This window comes from Hibiscus syriacus, unplaced genomic scaffold (assembly GCF_006381635.1).
Source record: "Hibiscus syriacus cultivar Baekdansim isolate YM2019G1 unplaced genomic scaffold, ASM638163v2 tig00013960_pilon, whole genome shotgun sequence".
NCBI classification, from domain to species: Eukaryota; Viridiplantae; Streptophyta; class Magnoliopsida; order Malvales; family Malvaceae; genus Hibiscus; species Hibiscus syriacus.
The window spans coordinates 852739-872018 of NW_024062312.1; the positions used below are offsets into that span (position 1 = coordinate 852739).

At 34.8% G+C, this 19280-nt stretch overlaps 2 protein-coding genes across 3 annotated transcripts; both read left to right on the forward strand.

Annotated features, from left to right (window-relative positions):
* The first annotated feature begins 237 nt into the window (after positions 1-237).
* LOC120206682 (ORM1-like protein 3) lies at positions 238-17475 on the forward strand. 2 transcript variants are annotated; one of them, XM_039206261.1, is made up of 4 exons: positions 238-250; positions 15281-15516; positions 16913-17061; positions 17278-17475. In XM_039206261.1, exons 2-4 carry the CDS (start codon positions 15340-15342, stop codon positions 17414-17416), a joined length of 465 nt encoding a protein of 154 aa, XP_039062192.1. In that variant the 5' UTR covers positions 238-250; positions 15281-15339; the 3' UTR covers positions 17417-17475. The 2 variants fall into 2 exon arrangements, with proteins under 2 accessions (XP_039062192.1, XP_039062191.1); XM_039206260.1 differs by lacking the exon at positions 238-250 and having other exon boundaries at positions 15219-15516; positions 17278-17474.
* On the forward strand, positions 7362-11291 carry LOC120206579 (protein HLB1-like). The gene is made up of 14 exons (XM_039206190.1): positions 7362-7600; positions 8025-8138; positions 8244-8313; positions 8478-8591; positions 8847-8930; positions 9225-9275; positions 9360-9389; positions 9515-9577; positions 9684-9749; positions 9915-10043; positions 10257-10292; positions 10402-10521; positions 10829-11017; positions 11113-11291. The coding sequence occupies exons 1-14, from the start codon at positions 7362-7364 to the stop codon at positions 11221-11223; spliced, it is 1416 nt and encodes a 471-aa protein (XP_039062121.1). The 3' UTR covers positions 11224-11291.
* Positions 17476-19280: the final 1805 nt, after the last annotated feature.

The following is a 19280-nucleotide window of genomic DNA, read 5'->3' on the forward strand; positions in this document are numbered from 1 at the left end:
TTAATTTTTGACCTTAATTTAAATGTTTATACATGTGATTTATTGCAAATGATATCTCTCTAACAATTGATATCAATTTTTCAAATGTATAACATTTTTTTTGGATAGCTTTATGCACATGCACTTAAATTCAACAATTGGTATTGCATAAAGTATATTAGACTTGAATATATATTAAATTTCATATGCTACTAACATGTTTGTTCATCTTTGTTGAAATTCAATGTCTTTTAAGTGCTAAGCTTTTAAAGTCAACTTTTTGTTTGAAATGCATTTGTTGTGGGGGAGCTTTTGATTTTTCAAATGACTTTTAATGTTAAAATTACTACTTACTCTCCATTTTTATTTTGCACCTTATAGTTTGAATTATTTTTATATAAAAAAGGGGACAAGTATGAGTTTGAAAAATAATTTTCAAATGTTTTTGATATAATTCTCTTTTTCAAAGGGGGAGCTTTTGTCAAAAACCATTTTCAAATGTTTTGTTATAACTTTTCCTAATAATTCTCTTTTTCATTAAATGCTTTTCAAAGGGGGAGCTTTTGTCAAAAACCATTTTCAAATGTTTTGTTATAACAAAAAGGGGAGATTGTAGAACTAATATTTTGATATAATAAATAAGGACAAAATATTTTTGGACTAAATTGAATTTATTCAAAGTTTTCATCAAAATAATTCAAAGTCCAATCAAGACATTAAAATGAGTATTTTGGCCAGAAGTTTTGAAACTTCTACAAGAGTTTCAAAACTTTCCAAAACAGTTTCGATACTTTGCAAGAGTTTCAAAACTATCTCAAGAGTTTCGAAACTTTCCCTAAAGTTGTGATACTTTGGCTCCAACGGTCATATTTTTCCAACGACTCTTTCAAAGAGTTTTGAAACTTTCCCAAAGTTTCGAAACTTTGTGTGCATAAAGCCTTCCAATGGCTCCAAACCTTTCCAAATGGCTAGAAACGGCTAGTAACTCATTCCAACATACACTTGAAGAAGGTTACAGAACACTTATCCAAACACTGATCACCGAGAGAAAAAGTTTTCATTCTTTATTCTTTGTTTTCTCTTGTAAATAGTGTATTTTAGTGACCTTAAACTTTGTAAACTCCTACTTTGTAAGGGTTTTTCTTGTTTACATCTTTTTACCTTTTTAAAGGGGTTTTGATTCTAGTTAAGCCTTTGAAAAGTTAGGGAGTTATAAAAGTTATCTCTTTGTCATTGAAAAAGAAAGAACAAATTAGTGGATTTCTTGAAAAATCCTAAATAAGGAGCTTAGGTAGTGGATATAGACTTTATTGAGGAAGTTGAACTAGTATAAATCATTGTGCAAATTTTCCTATCTTTTTACTCCTTACTCCTAAACTTTAAAAAGTCAATTCACCCCCTCTTGGCACATTTTCAGATGATCGAACCTAGCAAAATATATGGTAATTTTAGATTTTTAGGGGATGACCGCCCCTACCCGACCCGCCTAGGTCGATCCCTGAGTGTATAGACTAGGTGAGGTCTATCATACTTGAGTGATGAATGACGTGTCCTCCCTCTCATGCTGCACGCATGAGTTTGTTAGGAGTTGGTTAAGGTGTTAGGGTTTTCTATTAACAGCTCATAGCTCACTCTCTTGTCCACTTTCTCTCGCTAATCTTCTTGCTTATGGTCGAGTATAAATGTTCAGCTCTTCAGCCTTGCTCAGATAGATCATAGTTAATAAAATGATACTGAAATGCTTTCTTTCATTGTATTAGTAGATAGCTTGACTGCTATCTTAACATGGTATCAGTCGCGTAATCTTGGTGTTGTGTTATTCGCTGCTTGGTACTCTCTGCGCTGGTTTGTTGCTTTCTCTTCTTTGTGATTACAGTTCGAACATTAATAGAGAGGTGTGCTAGATTCGAAGATTCTGTGATTGGTATTTTTCACTCTTTTTCATTGTTTGTGATTGTTTTTGCTTCTGTTCTAGATCTGCGTGCATGAATTCTCTGTTTTGCATTGTTGGTTGAAGGGTAAACTAGTGGTTTGTTGGTGGTCTTGGATCTCGATCCGATTGGTTTATAGTCTGATGTGATTTTTAGATTCATTTCAGCCCTTTTTGTTCTATGTTCTGTTATCTTTGTTGATTTCCTCATCTTTTCTGCCTTGAATTCTGTGGTTGCTGGCTCCAATCTCTCTAACATTCAAGTTTCAACATATTCCTAAGCATGATGTTATTAAACTTTCTGAGAGTACCTATCTTCTCTAAAAACATCAAGTAACTCTAATCATTGATGGCTATGGTTTGCTTCGATTTAATTTTGATGATAGTATTCCTCCGAGTGAATCTCTCACGAATGAATCGGGGCAGGTTGAGGAGAATCCAGCGTTTATTGTGTGTAGACAACAAGACAAGCTTCTTGCGTATTGGCTTTTAACCACTGTAAGCACAGAAGTTCTTCCTCATCTCACTGGTCTTTCATCTGCAGTTACTATTTAGAATGCAATCTCACGCTTATTTGGTGCTCGATCTAATACTAAGATCTCATCTCTTAAGTATAGCCTTCACTCTCAAAGAAAAAGTGGTTCGTCAATAGGCAAGTATCTTGCAAAGGTTAAATCAGTGTGTGATATGTTAAATGCTGTAGGGAGTGTGGTCTCTGAGCAAGAGCATGTGAGTTTTATTTTAGCAGGGTTGTCCATAGAGTTTGAATCCATCATTGTTATTTCCTCTCGTGAGTCGTCCCTGGTGGTGCTCACTTAACTGCTTTTGGACTGTGAAGGTCAACAAAAATTATTCCTCAGTGATGGAATCTCTGTTAACATTACTGTTCGTTCGAGCAACAATGATGGTAGTATGTTAAGTGACAAAGAGGTGTGAAAGTTGACTCGTCTGAGAAGCAGGTATCTCAGGTTAAAGGTCATCAGGGTGAATGATATAGAGGATTGGGTCGTGGTAGGAGCACCAACTCAAACAGACCCCAGTGCCAATTATGTGGCAAATTTGGCCATGTTGTACAGAAATGTTATCACAGGTTTGATAGAGATTTTAATGGTGACAATCGCACTGATGAAAGCTGTAGGTATTTCTTCAACTCTTCTGCTCGAAAATCAGAGCAGCCCTCCCCTAGTGTGCTTGCTTACACTTATACGTTGAATCCTATGATGGCCCCCACTCCTTTTTTTTTTTTCCTCCATCTGCTCATCCAATGTTTGCTGGTGTTCCTCACTTCAACTCAACACCAATGTATCAAGATTATCATTTGCCTGCTACACTTACAATGTATCAATTGCTAGCTACACCGGTGGGTGATGCCTCTTTTAGCATGGGTTTGGGTCAAAACACATTTGTCTTGGCACCACTAGCAGCTTTTGTTACAACCATTCCCCCTTTCAGCTTAGTCCACTACCGCGAGCATCCTGTGGTACCCAGACACAGGAGCAACTCACCATGTTGCCAATGATTTATCTGCCTTTAACTCAGGTGTTGTGTACATAGGTAACAATACCCTTCTTATGGGTACTGGTGAGGGAGTTAGAATTACTCACATAGGTTAGGGGTGCTTGTCTATAAATACCAAGTTGTTATTACTGAGGAATATGTTGCATGCGCCTGACGTAAAGAAGAATTTGTTGTCAATTTCTTAGATTACTCAAAATAATAATTCGTTTGTAGAATTTCATCCTTTTGAACATCTTATGAAGGATGCTCAGACTCAGAGTGTGCTGTTGAGAGGAAAGCTCACGGATGAAGGGTTGTATCAGCTATTGCCACCAGCTAAGAGGGAGTCATCTTTACAATTATAAAATGTAAAACTTGATTAACTCGAAAAATCGATTATTTTTCAATTTCAAGTTATTTGAGTCAACTCGAATTATCAATTCAGTTTTTGAGTTTAAGTCGATTTGAAATTTTGAGTTATTCGGAGAAAAAAAATTGACTAAGTATTTTGACAGTTTTACGATTTAGTCCATGATTTCATTATTTCTTCAATTCTTCTTTCATTTTAAGTTTATTTTTATCAAATTTGAAACACATGCTCCTAAATCATCATTGAATAAATATGTACTTTCAATTTCTCTTTTTGATAACAAATATTCTATTTTTCAATTTAGTCCTCAAATTTTCATAATTTCCTTATTTCTTCAATTCATACTTTATTTTAAGCACATTTTTACCTAATTTGAACCATATGCTCATATACCACAACAGAATACGAATGTAACTTCAAATCTTACTCTTTTTTTTCCTAAAAATGTACTCTCTTTTTTATTTAGTTTCGTAACTTTACATTTTACTGAATTTGGTCTTTTAACTACAATTGTTTGTAAATTCTTTCTTTCCATCATTTCCTTGACTCATGTATACTCTTATCAATATTTTTCCCTGAAAATACTTTTTTAAAATATAATATTATGAATATATTTTATAATATTATATTGTATTTAATATATTAAATAATATTATAATGTGAAAAGAATACAATATATATATATATATATCTTATATGGTTAGAGAAAGTCAAAAAATTGGAATAAATCCTTTCTATAATAGTATAAATAATTATAACAAAATTAGTGTAGAAACTCGAATATCTCGACTCAAAAAAATATAAAGTTAAGCTTGATTTGTAAAATACGATTCGTCAACTCGAATAAATCAAAAATTTTTAACTCAACTTGACTCGACTCGACTCGATTGAATGCTCCACCCTGCTTACAAGCTTTCCTTTATAAATCCTTAACTGAATATAAGGAGCCTTTTCATCTACTTCTCTCGGATGTGTGGGGACCTACACTGGTTTCTTCAATGGATAGATATGTCTAATTAGCGTCTTTCATTGATGTGTTTAGTCGATACAAGTGGGTGCACTTACTTAAAAGGAAGTCTGAAGTTATGTAATTCTTCCTTAACTTCTACAAGCTAATAGAAGTTCAGTTTGGGATTAAAATTCGAATTGTGCAAAGCGATGGTGGTGGGGAATATCAAGCTCTCAAAGTTTGGTTCCTTGCAAATGGGGTTCAACATCAACTCTGCTGCCCTAGTACATCTGAAAAAATTAGGAAAGCCGAGAGAAAGCATCGACACATGATTGAAATGGGTCTTGCTTTGCTAGCTCAGATGTGTTTACAGTTGAAGTTGTTTTACCTCAGCAGTTTACATGATAAATCGTTTGCCAACTGAAGTGTTGAGTGGCAAGTCACCGTTTGAGGTTCTTCAGCAACAAGATCCAGATTACTCGATGCTGAAAGTTTTTGGTTGTGCATGTTTTCCTCTTTTGAGGCCATTTAACCAGCATAAGCTTCAGTATCGATCAAGACAGTGTGTGTTTCTTGGCTACAGCTTCTCACACAAAGGGTTCCGAAGTTTAGATGAAAATAGAAGGGTGTTTGTCAGTAGACACGTGATTTTTGATGAACATGTTTTTGTTTATGAAGCTTTCAAGCCTGTACTAAAAGTCATGGTAGACGACTTGTCTTGAAAGGAATTTTATCGGTTGTGGCTCTTTTCCTTCAACTGTGGCATTAGGTACTCAACATCAAGCTTGCAAACCTAGCCTAGCTATGCTTCTTGTGATTAGAGATGGGGTGCCTGATTTTGGAAGAGAACGTGCTATACCGTCCAATGAAAGGACTCGCACTGCTAGAGACAGTACTGGTCTGGCAGCATGTACGAATAACCAAGGGATACAAGATACTCTTTAACTTGTGCATGATAGTCAAAGGTGTGAGACTATTCCTAGAATTAGTGCTGATCACCAAGAGTTACACGATACTTGTGAGCTACGTGATTTAACTACATGTGTGCATGATACCATACACGATGAGCTTGGCCATGTAGCTGTAAGCGGTAACGTGGATACGCCTGGTCCAAGCATCCTTAGAGAATCTGATTCACGCGGGTTTGAAGAATGTACAGACTTGAGTGATGGTGACAGTTGTACCAATGTTCATCCTTGATAACAAGGAGTAAAAGCGGCATTGTGAAGCCAAAAAAATTTCAAGTTGCATGTGTTGACAGAGAGCCGAGAAACATTAAAGAAGCAATGTAGAACCCTTGCTGGAAGCAGGTTGTACAAGTTGAATATGAGACATTAGTGGCAAATGAAACTTGTTCCCTTGTTCCTCTAGGCTGTGAACTGTAAGTGGATTTTTAAAGTCAAAAGAAATACAGATGTCTCGGTATCGAGCTATAAAGCTCGAATGGTAGCCAAAGGTTTTTTCCAACAACCAGGGATTGATTACAATGAGGTGTTCAGCCCAGTGATCAAACCAGTAACCGTCAGAGTAATTTTATCTCTTGCCTTATGGAAAGGTTAGTTGCTCAGGCAAGTTGACATCAACAATGCCTTTCTGAATGGTATTCTGACTGAAGAGGTATACATGACACAGCCATCTGGTTATGAACAAGGTGATGACAGCCTTGTATGTAAGTTGCATAAGGCGATTTATGGCCTGAAGCAGGCCCCTCAAGCTTGGATCGAAACCTTATGTCATGACTGGTTTTACTGATGTAAAGTAGGGTTCTGATATTAATGACAGAAACTCCACGTCTAGTTATTACATTTATTTTGGAGGAAACCTTATGTCATGGAGTCATTGGAAACAACACGTGGTTGCTCGATCCATGACCGAGGCGGAGTATCGCAACGTGACCTGTGTGACGCTGAAATTATTTGGCTTGAATCCTTGCTAAATGAACTGCATGTTGTCTCTCACGGTAGACCCACTCTATGGTGAGATAACTCAAGTGCAGTAGCGGTTTGTGTAAATCCAGTTCTTCACTCAAAGTTCAAGCATGTGGAGCTCGATCTGTTTTTTTGTTTGAGAAATGGTTTCAGCCGGCATGTTACAAGTTCGAGTCGAAACGAGTTATAAAATAGAATTCGAATAATTTGAAATTTTTAGTAATTAGTTTATTTATTTTCAAGTTCGAGTCGAATCTCTTAATTTTGCATTATATATGTATATTACATACGAAAGAATATAAAAAAACATATATGTATATTATATATGGTTATCGAAAATTCTTTCAATTAGAATCAAATAATATCATAATATTATAAATATATATAATTAAATTTAAACAGTTGAACTCGAAAAAATTTAAAATAAAATTTGAATTATAAAATAAAACTCATCGGTTTAAACAACTCAAAATTTTTAATTTGATTTGATTCGATCGAATATTCGCCTATATTCCAAATAGTCACTGTTTTTCATTTAATTTAATTATACTTGTAAATTGTACCTTGGCAAAATAGGTAATATTCTTGCATTAGTAATATCTATATATCATTGCTTCATCTTCATTCTTCAGTTTACCATTTCTTCTTTCTCAATTGATCTTCTTCGATTCCGTTCTGGCATTGCACCCAATTCGCTCGTTCAGCGCAATGGCAGAAGCGTCTCAGGTATCTGAATCCAAACCGGAACTGAAAACAGGTACGGATCCGAAGCCACCGAAAGTCAGAGCCAGCTCGATCCGATTGAATGAGGCAGGCAAACCAGAATCTACCTCCCACATTGCTCGTCCGGAGGTGCTTAAAGAAGAAGGCAACTGGACTTCGACGATCAGACGGCCTAGTGATTTGAAAAGCGACGACGACGATGAAGCAGCCTCTCCTCGTCATAGGTACTTTTTCAATTGATCAAAACGTGACGCTCTAGTTTGTAATTTGATTTATCATTGTTTTTGTGTAAAAATATCTGTATCTTTGGAGTTCTCTCTCTTGATTCGTCTCCTTAATTTATGTGTGGAAAATTATTTAAAATTTCATCTGATCGTAAAATTACGGTTTTTCTTATTTTATATCATGATGACTGGAGAAGTTGAAGAATTTTGGTTTTTGATTATCTTATTGGAAAGCGATTAGATTCAATAAAGTAGGCATGGCAATTCTTGAATCTGAATTTTTATTTATCCAAATTTTTATGTGTTAAAGATTCCGATTGTATATGTTTTTGAGACCGTCTTACGTTGAGGTTATGATTGTGTTGGGTGGTTGTGATTGTGCTTGTGCTTGTAAATGATATCATCTTCTAAACTGTGACTTAAGTCAAGAAACTACCCAACCACAAAACAATTCTGTGCTTGAGTTGATCAATAGTGTCACCGGTGCTGATGAGGAGGGCCGGTCCCGTCAACGTGTTCTTGTATATGCTGCCAGGAGGTCTGGTCTTTTCTTTTTCTCCACACTTTATTGTTTTATTGAATTTGATATCTTGCTGTTCCAGAGTCCTGCCGTTCCATAGTGATTTCCATTCATATTTTGTAGATATGCTAATGCACTAGAGAGAAACCCAGAAGATTATGATGCTCTCTATAATTGGGCATTGGTTCTTCAGGTTTTTTTACTGTTTCATTTTGATAAACATTGTGGAAATTATATACCATATTTTCCTATTCTTAATCGGACATAACAGCCTGCATAACATTGTCAACTTAAGCATATTGTAATCTTTGTACAGTTCATCAGATTGTATCTACACTGTTCTTATTTGGCTTGCAGGAAAGCGCAGATAATGTTAGTCCAGATTCAACTTCACCTTCTAAAGATTCGTTGCTAGAGGAGGCCTGTAACAAGTATGAGGAAGCAACTCGACTTTGCCCTACGTTTCATGATGTATGTATGCTTGTCCTTTTCCATGATTGTCCTGTTGCATACAGCAAATTTATGAAATTTGTTTCTAAAATATTGTTTTGATTAGAAAAGACGCCATGCCATGCCTGAGCAAAATGCACCAGTCAGATGAGAAACTGAATACACTAAGAAATGAGTCTATAGCTGTATAAGTACATATATTTGTACACACAACTATGCAATTATATATTCCTTTCATGATATACATGGTTTTGATGTGATGACATTTCTTGAAAGGCTTTCTACAACTGGGCAATAGCAATATCTGATCGAGCAAAAATGCGTGGTCGGACCAAGCAGGCTGAAGAACTATGGGAGCAGGTTCTGACTATATATATAATTTTTCTATTTCAGTTATAGACTTTTGCATGACAAACTCCAGTATTCCATGTTTTTTTATAATCCATTTGAATGAGAACAAAGAACCACGGAAGTGGATTCTTGACTGGATTTTTGGTATATATGCATTCTAGAATTTAGTACAGAAACACATTATCCTTGTGGTAGTATTGTGTAGAAAATCCTTGGATTTATTTAAAAACTGCCTTGCTGTAGTGCAAAGAAACCTTGATGCAGGGTTTTATAAAGCCTAATCTTATCGTTATTGTTTTGCAGGCAACAAAAAACTATGAAAAAGCTGTCAAACTCAACTGGAACAGCGCTCAGGTATACTTGAAGTAATTGTTATTAAAATGACAGCATCTTTCATTTTTCTGTTGGTAATTTTTAGGATTCTTAAATCTATTTCAGGCGCTAAACAATTGGGGACTTGCTCTTCAGGTAAACCATGTTTTAGTGATGTTGATATTTGTAATCTGCTTTTATCTCCATTACAAATGAAATTCTGAGCCTAATTCTTTGAAGCTCTGTAATGGTTTTCTTTTCATTCTTTTCGTATATTTTAGGAACTCAGTAGGATTGTTCCCGCTCGAGAGAAGCAAAAAATTGTGAGGGCTGCAATTAGTAAGGTACAAAAGTCATTTGTAGAAATAAAAGTGCTTGGATGTCTATAGGAACAACAGCAAAGTAAAGTTCCAAATTCTATTCTTTCAATACCCTTTACTTCTGATGCAGTTCCGCGCTGCAGTACAGTTGCAATTCGATTTCCATCGAGCTATATACAACCTTGGAACTGTTTTGGTAAGTTTGTCAGTTTTTTACTAGTTCTTTGTACTGGATGCCATGATCAAATAATGATTCAATTCTTTGTGAATTAATAAGATCAAATAATGATTTCATCATCTCAACTTTTAATTCAAGTGAACCATATATCATACCTTGAAATATCTATATCTTTACTTGCAGTATGGACTAGCTGAGGATATCACCGGAACTGGAGGCTCGACAAATCCAAAAGAGGTTTCCTCAAATGAACTGTATAGCCAATCTGCTATCTATATAACAGCTGCTTATGCATTGAAACCGAATTACTCAGTAAGAAATCTAATGTCTTTTTGGACCACTGAGGTTTACTGAATAAGCTTATTGGCTATATAGGTCGCATAATTATTGGCTAATGGATTTTGCAGCATAAATTTACAAGAAAGTTAATGATATGCTTCTTTTTCCCCTTTCTTTAAAGTTTGGAGTTATTCTATTTGACTTCCCATTTTTGTCGATATGTTCTTTACGTTTTAACATATACAGGTTTACAGCAGTGCCTTGAAGCTTGTTCGTTCAATGGTCAGTATTCAGTCATTGAACTATATTTTTAGGCTTATTCACACTTGAATGAATTAGCTGGGGAAATTATTTTCTATTATAGGTCTGACAGAAAAAAATTCTTTCACAGTTACCATTGCCCCATCTTAAAGATGGGTATCTGACTGCACCACCAATTAGAAACACAACTGCACCTCATTGTGATTGGAAGAGAACAGTGTTCTTTTTGGATCATGAAGCACTTCAACAGGTAAAAAACTGATTGATTATTTCATTTTCAATGGTAAATAAATATCAAGTTTTAATTTCTTTTTTGCCCAAGAATAGGAATTGATTTCTTCAACCAAAATTCATTACTTAAAACAGTAGTTCTGTTATTGTAAGTTCCTTGGATTCTGTAGATGTTGGAACGAATATTATGGTATGAGCAAATATATTTGTTATAAGCCACTATCATCAAAAGTAAGGCAAACTTAATGTAAAATGCTACATGGAGTCGGTTTATGCGACTGGTCGATGACGGTTTATCCTTCGGGCTTCCATTTCCAAATGAGCAGGCCACCAAAGTGGACGAGAAACAAGTTTCCCGAAGCCTCTCCGGAAGAATTGCAGAAGTAGTACATGAAGAGAAAAGTAGTATCAGAGTTGATATTCCAGATATTGTGTCTGTATCGGCATGTGCTGATCTGACTCTACCACCAGGAGCAGGCCTCTGCATTGATACTAGCCACGGTCCAGTTTTCCTGGTAAGTTTTATGCTCTATATTTTTCATTCTAAGAAGTTCTTAAATCTGTATCTTCATTAATCACCGAGTATCATCTGCTCTTCCCTTTTCTTCAGGTTGCTGACTCGTGGGAATCTCTAGACGGATGGCTTGATGCCATCCGCTTAGTTTACACAATTTATGCACGAGGTAAGACCGATGTTCTTGCCGGAATCATTACATGCTAATCATAGCAATGAATTTACATATTTTTCCGCCTTCAATTTTGATACTTTGTGTCATCAGAAAATTCGGAATGATGACATATTTATTTTCTTGCTCATTTGGTGTTTTTATTTCGTGATGGAGTCAAAGTAAGTTTCTTTGAAGTACTTCACTAATCAATAAATATATCTAATCATGAATGTCATGTTTTGTTTCGACTTACGAATTTATTTCACATTTTTTTCAAACATTTTATTTCGAGTTTTTGTCTTTATAAAGATAAGAATTTTTCGAAACAACATACAATTGTATTAGAATTTGAATAGAATTTTATGAGTGCCAACATAGTTAAGAGTTGGTAAATGTTAGAAGCAAGTAATAGACAGCCAGGGAGCACATTGGGTTTGGGGAGCCCACGGCAAAGCAGAAAGCAAAGTAAACAACAACACGACGCAGACCTTCCTAATGTGATATCTGTAGTATTGGCAACGAAATTGACGTCAAAAGGCTGCTCAGCTTTTCAGGTTAAGGTAATTCACAACTGAATATCTGAAGTTAGATTGAAAGATATTTTGATAGTTTGTGAGTTTTCAAATGTATTTCTTGATAAGTTACCCGATAGTATTTAGGTACGTTTATGTTTTTAAAATAGTTTTCAAAGTTTACATAGCACTAAAATGTCTAATTATTGCCTAAAATTGTATTCGTTTTGAACGTTTAAATATTATTTTATGATTTTACATGATTGATGAAATAGTTTAAAGTTAAAAATGAAAGTTTTTGAAATGAAACAAATTTTTTAAGCGTCTATGATCAATGAATGTATGTAATGTTGATGTAACATCTTTAACTCGTATTTCGAGATGTATACGAGTCAAGAGTGTTACACTGACAGAAATAGAAAAATGTTACATCATTCTGGATAGCATTTCTGAGTGTAGAAAAATAACTAAAATCTGAAGATATTTTGATGATTGTTGTTAGCTTTCCAACCCTACACGTGAATTCTTTTGCCAGTCTGTCTAGTCCAAACGTGTGAAGGGAATTTTTCCTTTAAGAGATAAGGATAAGGATATCCCATTATAAAGGGGGAGTTAGAGCGTTTATTGTGAATTTAAGAGCTCCTTGCGAGTAGTTAGAGAGCTTTGGGAGTATTTATTGTGAAATCAAGAGCTTCTTGAAAGTTGGAGAGATATTGTTTTTGACTATAAATAAGAGAAAAGAGAAGAAGATAAAGAGAGGGGGTTGACAAGAGGCAAAATAAAGAACTCCATTATTTTCCTTTTTTCTTCATTCCTTCTTCCTTTCGTGGTGTCCTCCATAACCAAGTTTCAAGGAGATGACAAACTAGGCCTTTGAGAGAAGCAAACTTGCAAAAACGATTCAAGGCGGCGATTCAAGCTTACAATAACCACGTGTTGGGAGTTTCCTTGTCCTTTTTTATGCTTTCATTTTTTTCTATTTCTTTGTGGGTTTGTAATGAAACGAATAATGATGATGATGGATGTTTTGAACTATACCATGAACTGATTTATTTGGTGTGATTTTACTTGGATGATTTTGATTTGTTTTTAATGAATGGTTTATGTTTCCATGTTAAAAAGTTTGCTTTGTTCATTATTTAAATGTTTAAGTGCTTAGACTTGTAAGAGCTTTCGAGAGTTAGTCATTTTTTAAGTCATGATACCTAATATCGAGAGAGAGGTTAGATCAACGTGAACAATGGAGCAAAGTTGGAAAGCAAAGCTCTAACTCGCCTTAGAGATAAGAAAAGGATTTCAATGACTAAAAGGGGTAGGACTTAACCGATAGAATTGTGTTGTAGTTTACGCTGAGAAATATTGCCGTAGCATTTTTACTGTCAGGTTCCTTAGTAGAGATAGTCTAGGAACACTATAGCAAACCCTGTCGAGCAGCATACTCATGAAAGATATGAACCATCCTAGAAAAAAGGCATAGGATTTCTTAGTAAACCCAACCATTTATCACTATTGTTACTTATTTTGTGCGAGGTTGTTAGGTTATCTTATTAATTCCCAGATTTTCAATTTAATTTGCCTTATCATTTTGATTTGTTACTCTACTTTTTGCCACAACATTTCACACTTTATATTTGTCACGTTACCATATTATTCCACCTTCACACATTTCATTTTGCTACAGCATTTCATCAATTGTTAATACCACTATATATTAATACATAGTTAATTATAACTTAGTGCAAAAGCTAACTTGAAGTTCCTTCAATCCTTGTGAAGACGATACTCACTCACTAATATATTACTTGTTCGATTGTGTATACTTACACATCTTTACATTTAATTTATGACACTCACACAATGCAACATTTATACTGTATTTTTTTTTAATAACATATAAACATTAATAATTTATTTTTGAAAAAATAAAATATTAATATATTATATTTTCTAGCTGCTCACGAGTTTTTCGAGACGAGTATGGAGTAGTTCGTTTCGACTCGTTAAGAGCTCGAGTCGAGTCCATTCAAGTTAAGTATTTATCAAGTTTTGATCGAATCGATCTCGAATAACTTACTATTTGACTCGTCTCATTTACAATCCTAAATATAGTTCAAGTCATTTAAATGTGTATGATGCATTTTAAAAAATAGAAAAAACTTATATGTTTGATATTATTTTTCTAAGAAAAATATTGATGTATCATTCAACTAAAATGTATATTTTTTTAAAAACGGAACTAAAATATTATTATAAATCGATAAAGTAATGAAATGAATGTCTAATGTGATTGACTATAGTAATTTTTTAATTCTTAAAATTTTTATATTTTATAAAATTTCTTTTAATTGGAAATAATTTAATAATTTATATTTAAAATTTTAATCTATTTACTTTTTTTAACACTGTTAATCTAAACAACTCAATTAAATCAAAACAATAGTCGAATAATCTTATCATAAAACAACAACTAGCTATGTTAAAAAATATAATATTTTTAAATTAAGAATAAAAACTAAAATATTAAAAAATTAAATTTATTGAATTATTTTGAATTAAAATCAAATAAATTTTAAAAACCAAAATTATTATTATATCATACTATAATATTTTTGGATAAAGTACACAAATGGTCCCCTAACTATATGATACCACTTTATTAAGTCCCTAGATCATTAAAAGTTAACGAAGTGATCCTCCGAGTATAGAATGTTGTTTTATTAAGTCCATCAACTATTAAAAGTTACAGAATGATCACTCAACTATTCAGTATGTTTCAAATTCGTGTTTTTTCGTTAAAAAAATTGATAATTGCCTAAGCTTGACGTTAACATGATGATAGAGATATGATAGTTGTTTGAGATTATGTGATCATATTTTTATCATATCATAATTAGCATGTTAACGTTTAGCTCAGAATATCGTTAATTTTTTAACGAAAAATGATGAGTTTGTAACATAATGAATAGTCAATGACCATTTTGTAACTTTTAATAGTTAATGGACTCAATAAAGCAACATGTTATAATCATAGGACCATTTTATAACTTTTAATAATCGAGAGACTAGTAAACAATATCGTCGTATAGTCAAAGGACTATTTGTATACTTTATCTTTTTTATGCAATATTTAAAAATCAATGATATTTTAAGTAAATCGTCTATTTATAATTTCATCTCGCATCATATCACTTTAGTAAAAAAAGGTAAATTACAACGTTTAGTACCCTGATTATTATTTTGTTTCTTTTTGATCACTTAGTTATTATTATTTAAAATCATATATAATATTTTTGTTTACGTGGCTTTGACATCCGACGTTAAAAAATTAACAACATTACTGACATGATATTTAAAAAAAATATATTAATAATGATATGGCATTACCTTGTTATTATGACATGTCACAATTGATATTAATTTTTTAGCGATAAATGATTAAAATAAAATAAAAATATACGGTTTTAAAATAAAAAACAGTTAGATGACTGAACGGAACAAAAGTGATAATTATGGTGCGACGTTTGAACAAGTAAAACCCAAAGACCGGCACCATCTAACATCATCATTGAATCAACGTCCGTTCTGTTCAATCTTCGAGACAAGAACCCTGATTTGTAATAATACGAGGAAAGAAGAAGAAGAAGAAGAAAGCAAAAGATGTACGTGAGAGCTGAGCCTACGACAGATCTAAACAAGAACACCGAGTGGTTCACTTATCCAGGAGTTTGGTCCAGTTATATATTGATCGTCTTCTTTTCATGGCTCATCGTTTTATCCCTCTTGGGTACTTCTCCAGGAACCGCTTGGACCATTGTTCATCTCTCCCATTTCTTTGTAAGCCCTTTTCTTTTCATTCCGATTCATAAAAGTTGGGTTTTGTTTTTGTTTGATTGATTTTCGTATCTGGGTTTGATCTGCTTTATTTATTGATGTTTCCTTAATGGGGTTTTGGAAGGGTTGTTGCTTCCAACTTATCAAGCACACACACGAAGACAATTTCCCTGCGTTTGTTTGAAATTTTAGGGTTTTTTTGTGAATTTCCGTTTAAGAGATTTGGTAGAGTTTGAATTCCGTTTTTTCTTGAAGTCTCCGTCTGTGATTAGAATTTAGAACTCTATGTTGATAGGATCAGTTCATTCTGTTTCTTGTGTTTGTAAGTTGATTATTGAATTAGGTATGAATTCAAGGATTTAAACTGCGGTCGCGATTTCGGTTGTGTTATGTTTGCAATTGCGGCAATAGTGGGTGTTATTGTGGGTATCGCAGTCATGCAATAACCGTTTTGGACAACACCTTTACCGCTACGTAATGGCCACTATTCCGATAATGGACCGCTATTTAAATCCTTGAGTATGATGGTCATCTATTTCCTGGCCTTCACCATTGTGATCCTATATCTTCGAGCCTGTTTGAGGTTAATTAGATGAGGAGAAACTGCGCTAACACTTTGATGTGCATGTTGGACTGGTATTTTTCGATCTCTAGAATTCGATAGATAAAGTACTGGTAAAAATATGTAATGAGATAACCAAAGTCTTCTTGGTATTATTTGGATTCGGCATGCTGCAACATGTTATTTATGAGTCAGTGAATAAGTTGGAAGTGTTAAGGTTACGTATTTCAGAGTCGGCGTACTTTTCCCCTCTGAGATTTGATCATATAGCATCTTTGCTGTCACTAGCTGTTCTTGTTTTTCTTGATCAACTGTCGTACTTCCTGGTTTTCTTGATGTTGATGAATGGAAATCTGAATTTTTATATCGCGAAGGTACCTACGGGTACCAACATTTGCCAGTGTTTCGTCATGATCCTGATTAGCTCTCTTTCCTGCCTCCTCCTTGAGGGGTGAAAGAAGGCACTGGTTTTACGTGTACAGTTGAATTTTTTTTTGAAAAACTTGAACCATAAACTCTTCCTTTTCCCAGTTAGGCCGTGTGATTCCCATTTGAAACTAAATGTGCAATAGAAGCAAAAGGGGATCGTCAAAACACCGTACTAAGCCACTAGTTGTCATAATCCGTGCTGGTCGATCTTAAGTTCTTTAAATTTCTGCTTCTAGATGTCTAAATAATGGTATGCTGTTTATAAATGTGAAGTGAGCTTTGCGGGAAATAAAATCTTTAGTTAGAGATGTGCTAATAATCGACTTTGCCATATAGTATCGGAATTTTATCGACTTTGCAGTCTCTGTTCCTTAATGAGTGTGTTGTGCGTGGATTATCTTGCTTTAGGTCACATATCACTTCTTTCACTGGAAAAAGGGAACACCGTTCGCTGATGACCAAGGGATCTACAATGGTTTGACTTGGTGGGAGCAAATAGACAACGGCAGGCAACTCACTCGCAACAGGAAGTTCTTGACTGTTGTACCTCTTGTGCTGTAAGTACTCGCTTTACGCTGTATAAGCCTTCATTGAAAACCCGAATGAAAAACTACGAAATATTTAATCAAAATATGCTTCCACACCATGAATGTCTCTTGGTCGACTCACTCTGCATGATGCGATGCAGCACATAATGCCCGAACATCGATGTTTTCCTCTATCACGGCTAATGTATTGTCACCCTGTCACTTACTTTGCGTTTCATTTGTCAGGTATCTTATCGCCTCGCACACAACGGATTATCGAAACCCGGTTCTTTTCTTAAACACTCTGGCCGTTGTCGTGCTGGTGGTCGCGAAGTTCCCCAACATGCACAAAGTCCGAATATTCGGAATCAATGCCGATCATTGAACTGTGAAGGAATGAATTTTATGTCTGATTTTCTAGTACTAGGTTTTCATTATCTTATTTTTCTGTAATGAACTCGATATGTATACCTCCCTTAATTACAAGGAAAAGTACGTTCATGTATACTACTGTCTCTTTGCTGCAAGTGACAGTCGAATCGGAGTTTAATCGAATGAGATTGAACGATTCGATTTTCATCTGAAGTTTATGGTTCAATGTAAAAAGGCACAGTCAAGTCTCAACTGCTGTACAAGAAGGAAGAATAAAAACTTATCATATATAATTAGTTAAACATGGCATAAAGTACATTGCAAGTGAAGCCAAAAATGCCTCCAAAAATGCAAACCAGAGTCCAGGTATCAGAGAGTAAGATCTTGAGGGGAAAGAGAGCAAAGCTATGCATAATCGGCTGTTGCGTGTTCATGCTGCTTTGTTGGAGGGATCACAGAGACGAAAACCATCGGTAAATCTCGGCATTTATGCTACATGTTATCGGCATTAGATTAGATGATACAGATATAGAATCACTAATCGTAAAGCCTAGAACCCAGGCTTATAAGCTACATATGCCAAAGAAGGCAATGGAATATGTGCAAAGCATCAAAGCATAGGTACCTGCATCGATTTTATCTCCATCTTGTTAGGTGATTTCCTCCTAGGATGCGGAAGCGAGTCGAAGAATATTGTGCAGTCTTGACTTGTTTTGAGGTGTGGAAACAGCCTCTTTGTGAAAGGTATTCGGCATCCGAAAACACCCTTCTGTGCTCTCAAGAATAATCCAAGACTAAACCATGTTGATGTAAAAATATCTGTTTTCAGACAATAAATGTACTGAAGAACAGGACAACATTAACAAAATGCTAGCAAGGAAAGAGAGAATTCTGGGCACAAGCACTCACTACAGATCTTCAACCACACACATAGCCTTAAAGAACACTATTATCTGTATAATGAATTCATGCAGTCGGACAACGAGAGCGCATCTAGTGTAGTGGTATCATAGTACCCTCCCACGGTACTAACTTTGAAAGTGGTGTTTGGATTCTACCAAGACATCTCAGATTTACAGACGTTTAAGACTTTCTGCTTAGGAACACTGTAAATCTAATGTTTGGATTTCCTTTTAGGTTGTAAACTTCATCTTTGTACCTTCAAATGTGAGATGGTGTTTGAATTCTACAAAGACGCCTAAGATTTACAGATGAGTGGTTGGTTTGATCAAAGCTTTGTGGACCGAGGGAGGAAAAACGGTTGCTAGTTAAGATACCCAAAGGTCAAATTCCCCCTCCGTAAAACCATGTCTGTCCTGACTTTAACTATGTATGCATTTTTTTATTATGTTTTTGCTCATCAACCCTACAGAGTTTGTTGATGGAAACCAGTGAGTTACGTCGGTTGTTGACGAATCATCTCTTTTGGTTTGAGTAGAGAGCCGCAGTAGGTCCAAAGATTATCCTTAGTCAAATGATTTTCTGTGAGAGGTAAAGGAGAAAGGTGGCGTGATAGAGGAAATTGTTCTAGGTTGAAGATGGAAAGGTTCGAAAGAGAGAGTCTCCTCCTTTATGAGTCGTAGTTGAGGGGTATTTATAATAATGTTAAGTGATGGTGTCAGACATATGATCATTATGACTACTTGTAGGTCAACAGACTAAATAGATTGGTCATCAGATCTTATATTTGGGCAAAATCAAAGCAAAGGCTTCTCAATATCGTAGTAAAGGCATCTCGACCCCTCGGGTAAATTTGTGTCCTTAAATCCAAATATCTTTATGTTAGTAGTTCATTTTACTCAGAGTGCTCACCTTAAAATTTTATTTGTGCCTATTCCATATAAAAAATTTATTGTTATTAATACATGTGTGCCCAT

Coding starts and splice junctions, on each gene's coding strand:
- LOC120206579 (XM_039206190.1), top strand. CDS start 7,362: ATGGCAGAAGCGTCTCAGGTATCTGAATCCAAACCGGAACTGAAAACA. Junction 10,044..10,256: donor CATTGAAACCGAATTACTCA/GTAAGAAATCTA, acceptor TAACATATACAG/GTTTACAGCAGTGCCTTGAA. Junction 10,522..10,828: donor ATCATGAAGCACTTCAACAG/GTAAAAAACTGA, acceptor CCAAATGAGCAG/GCCACCAAAGTGGACGAGAA.
- LOC120206682 (XM_039206261.1), top strand. CDS start 15,340: ATGTACGTGAGAGCTGAGCCTACGACAGATCTAAACAAGAACACCGAG. Junction 15,517..16,912: donor TTCATCTCTCCCATTTCTTT/GTAAGCCCTTTT, acceptor ATCTTGCTTTAG/GTCACATATCACTTCTTTCA. Junction 17,062..17,277: donor ACTGTTGTACCTCTTGTGCT/GTAAGTACTCGC, acceptor TTCATTTGTCAG/GTATCTTATCGCCTCGCACA.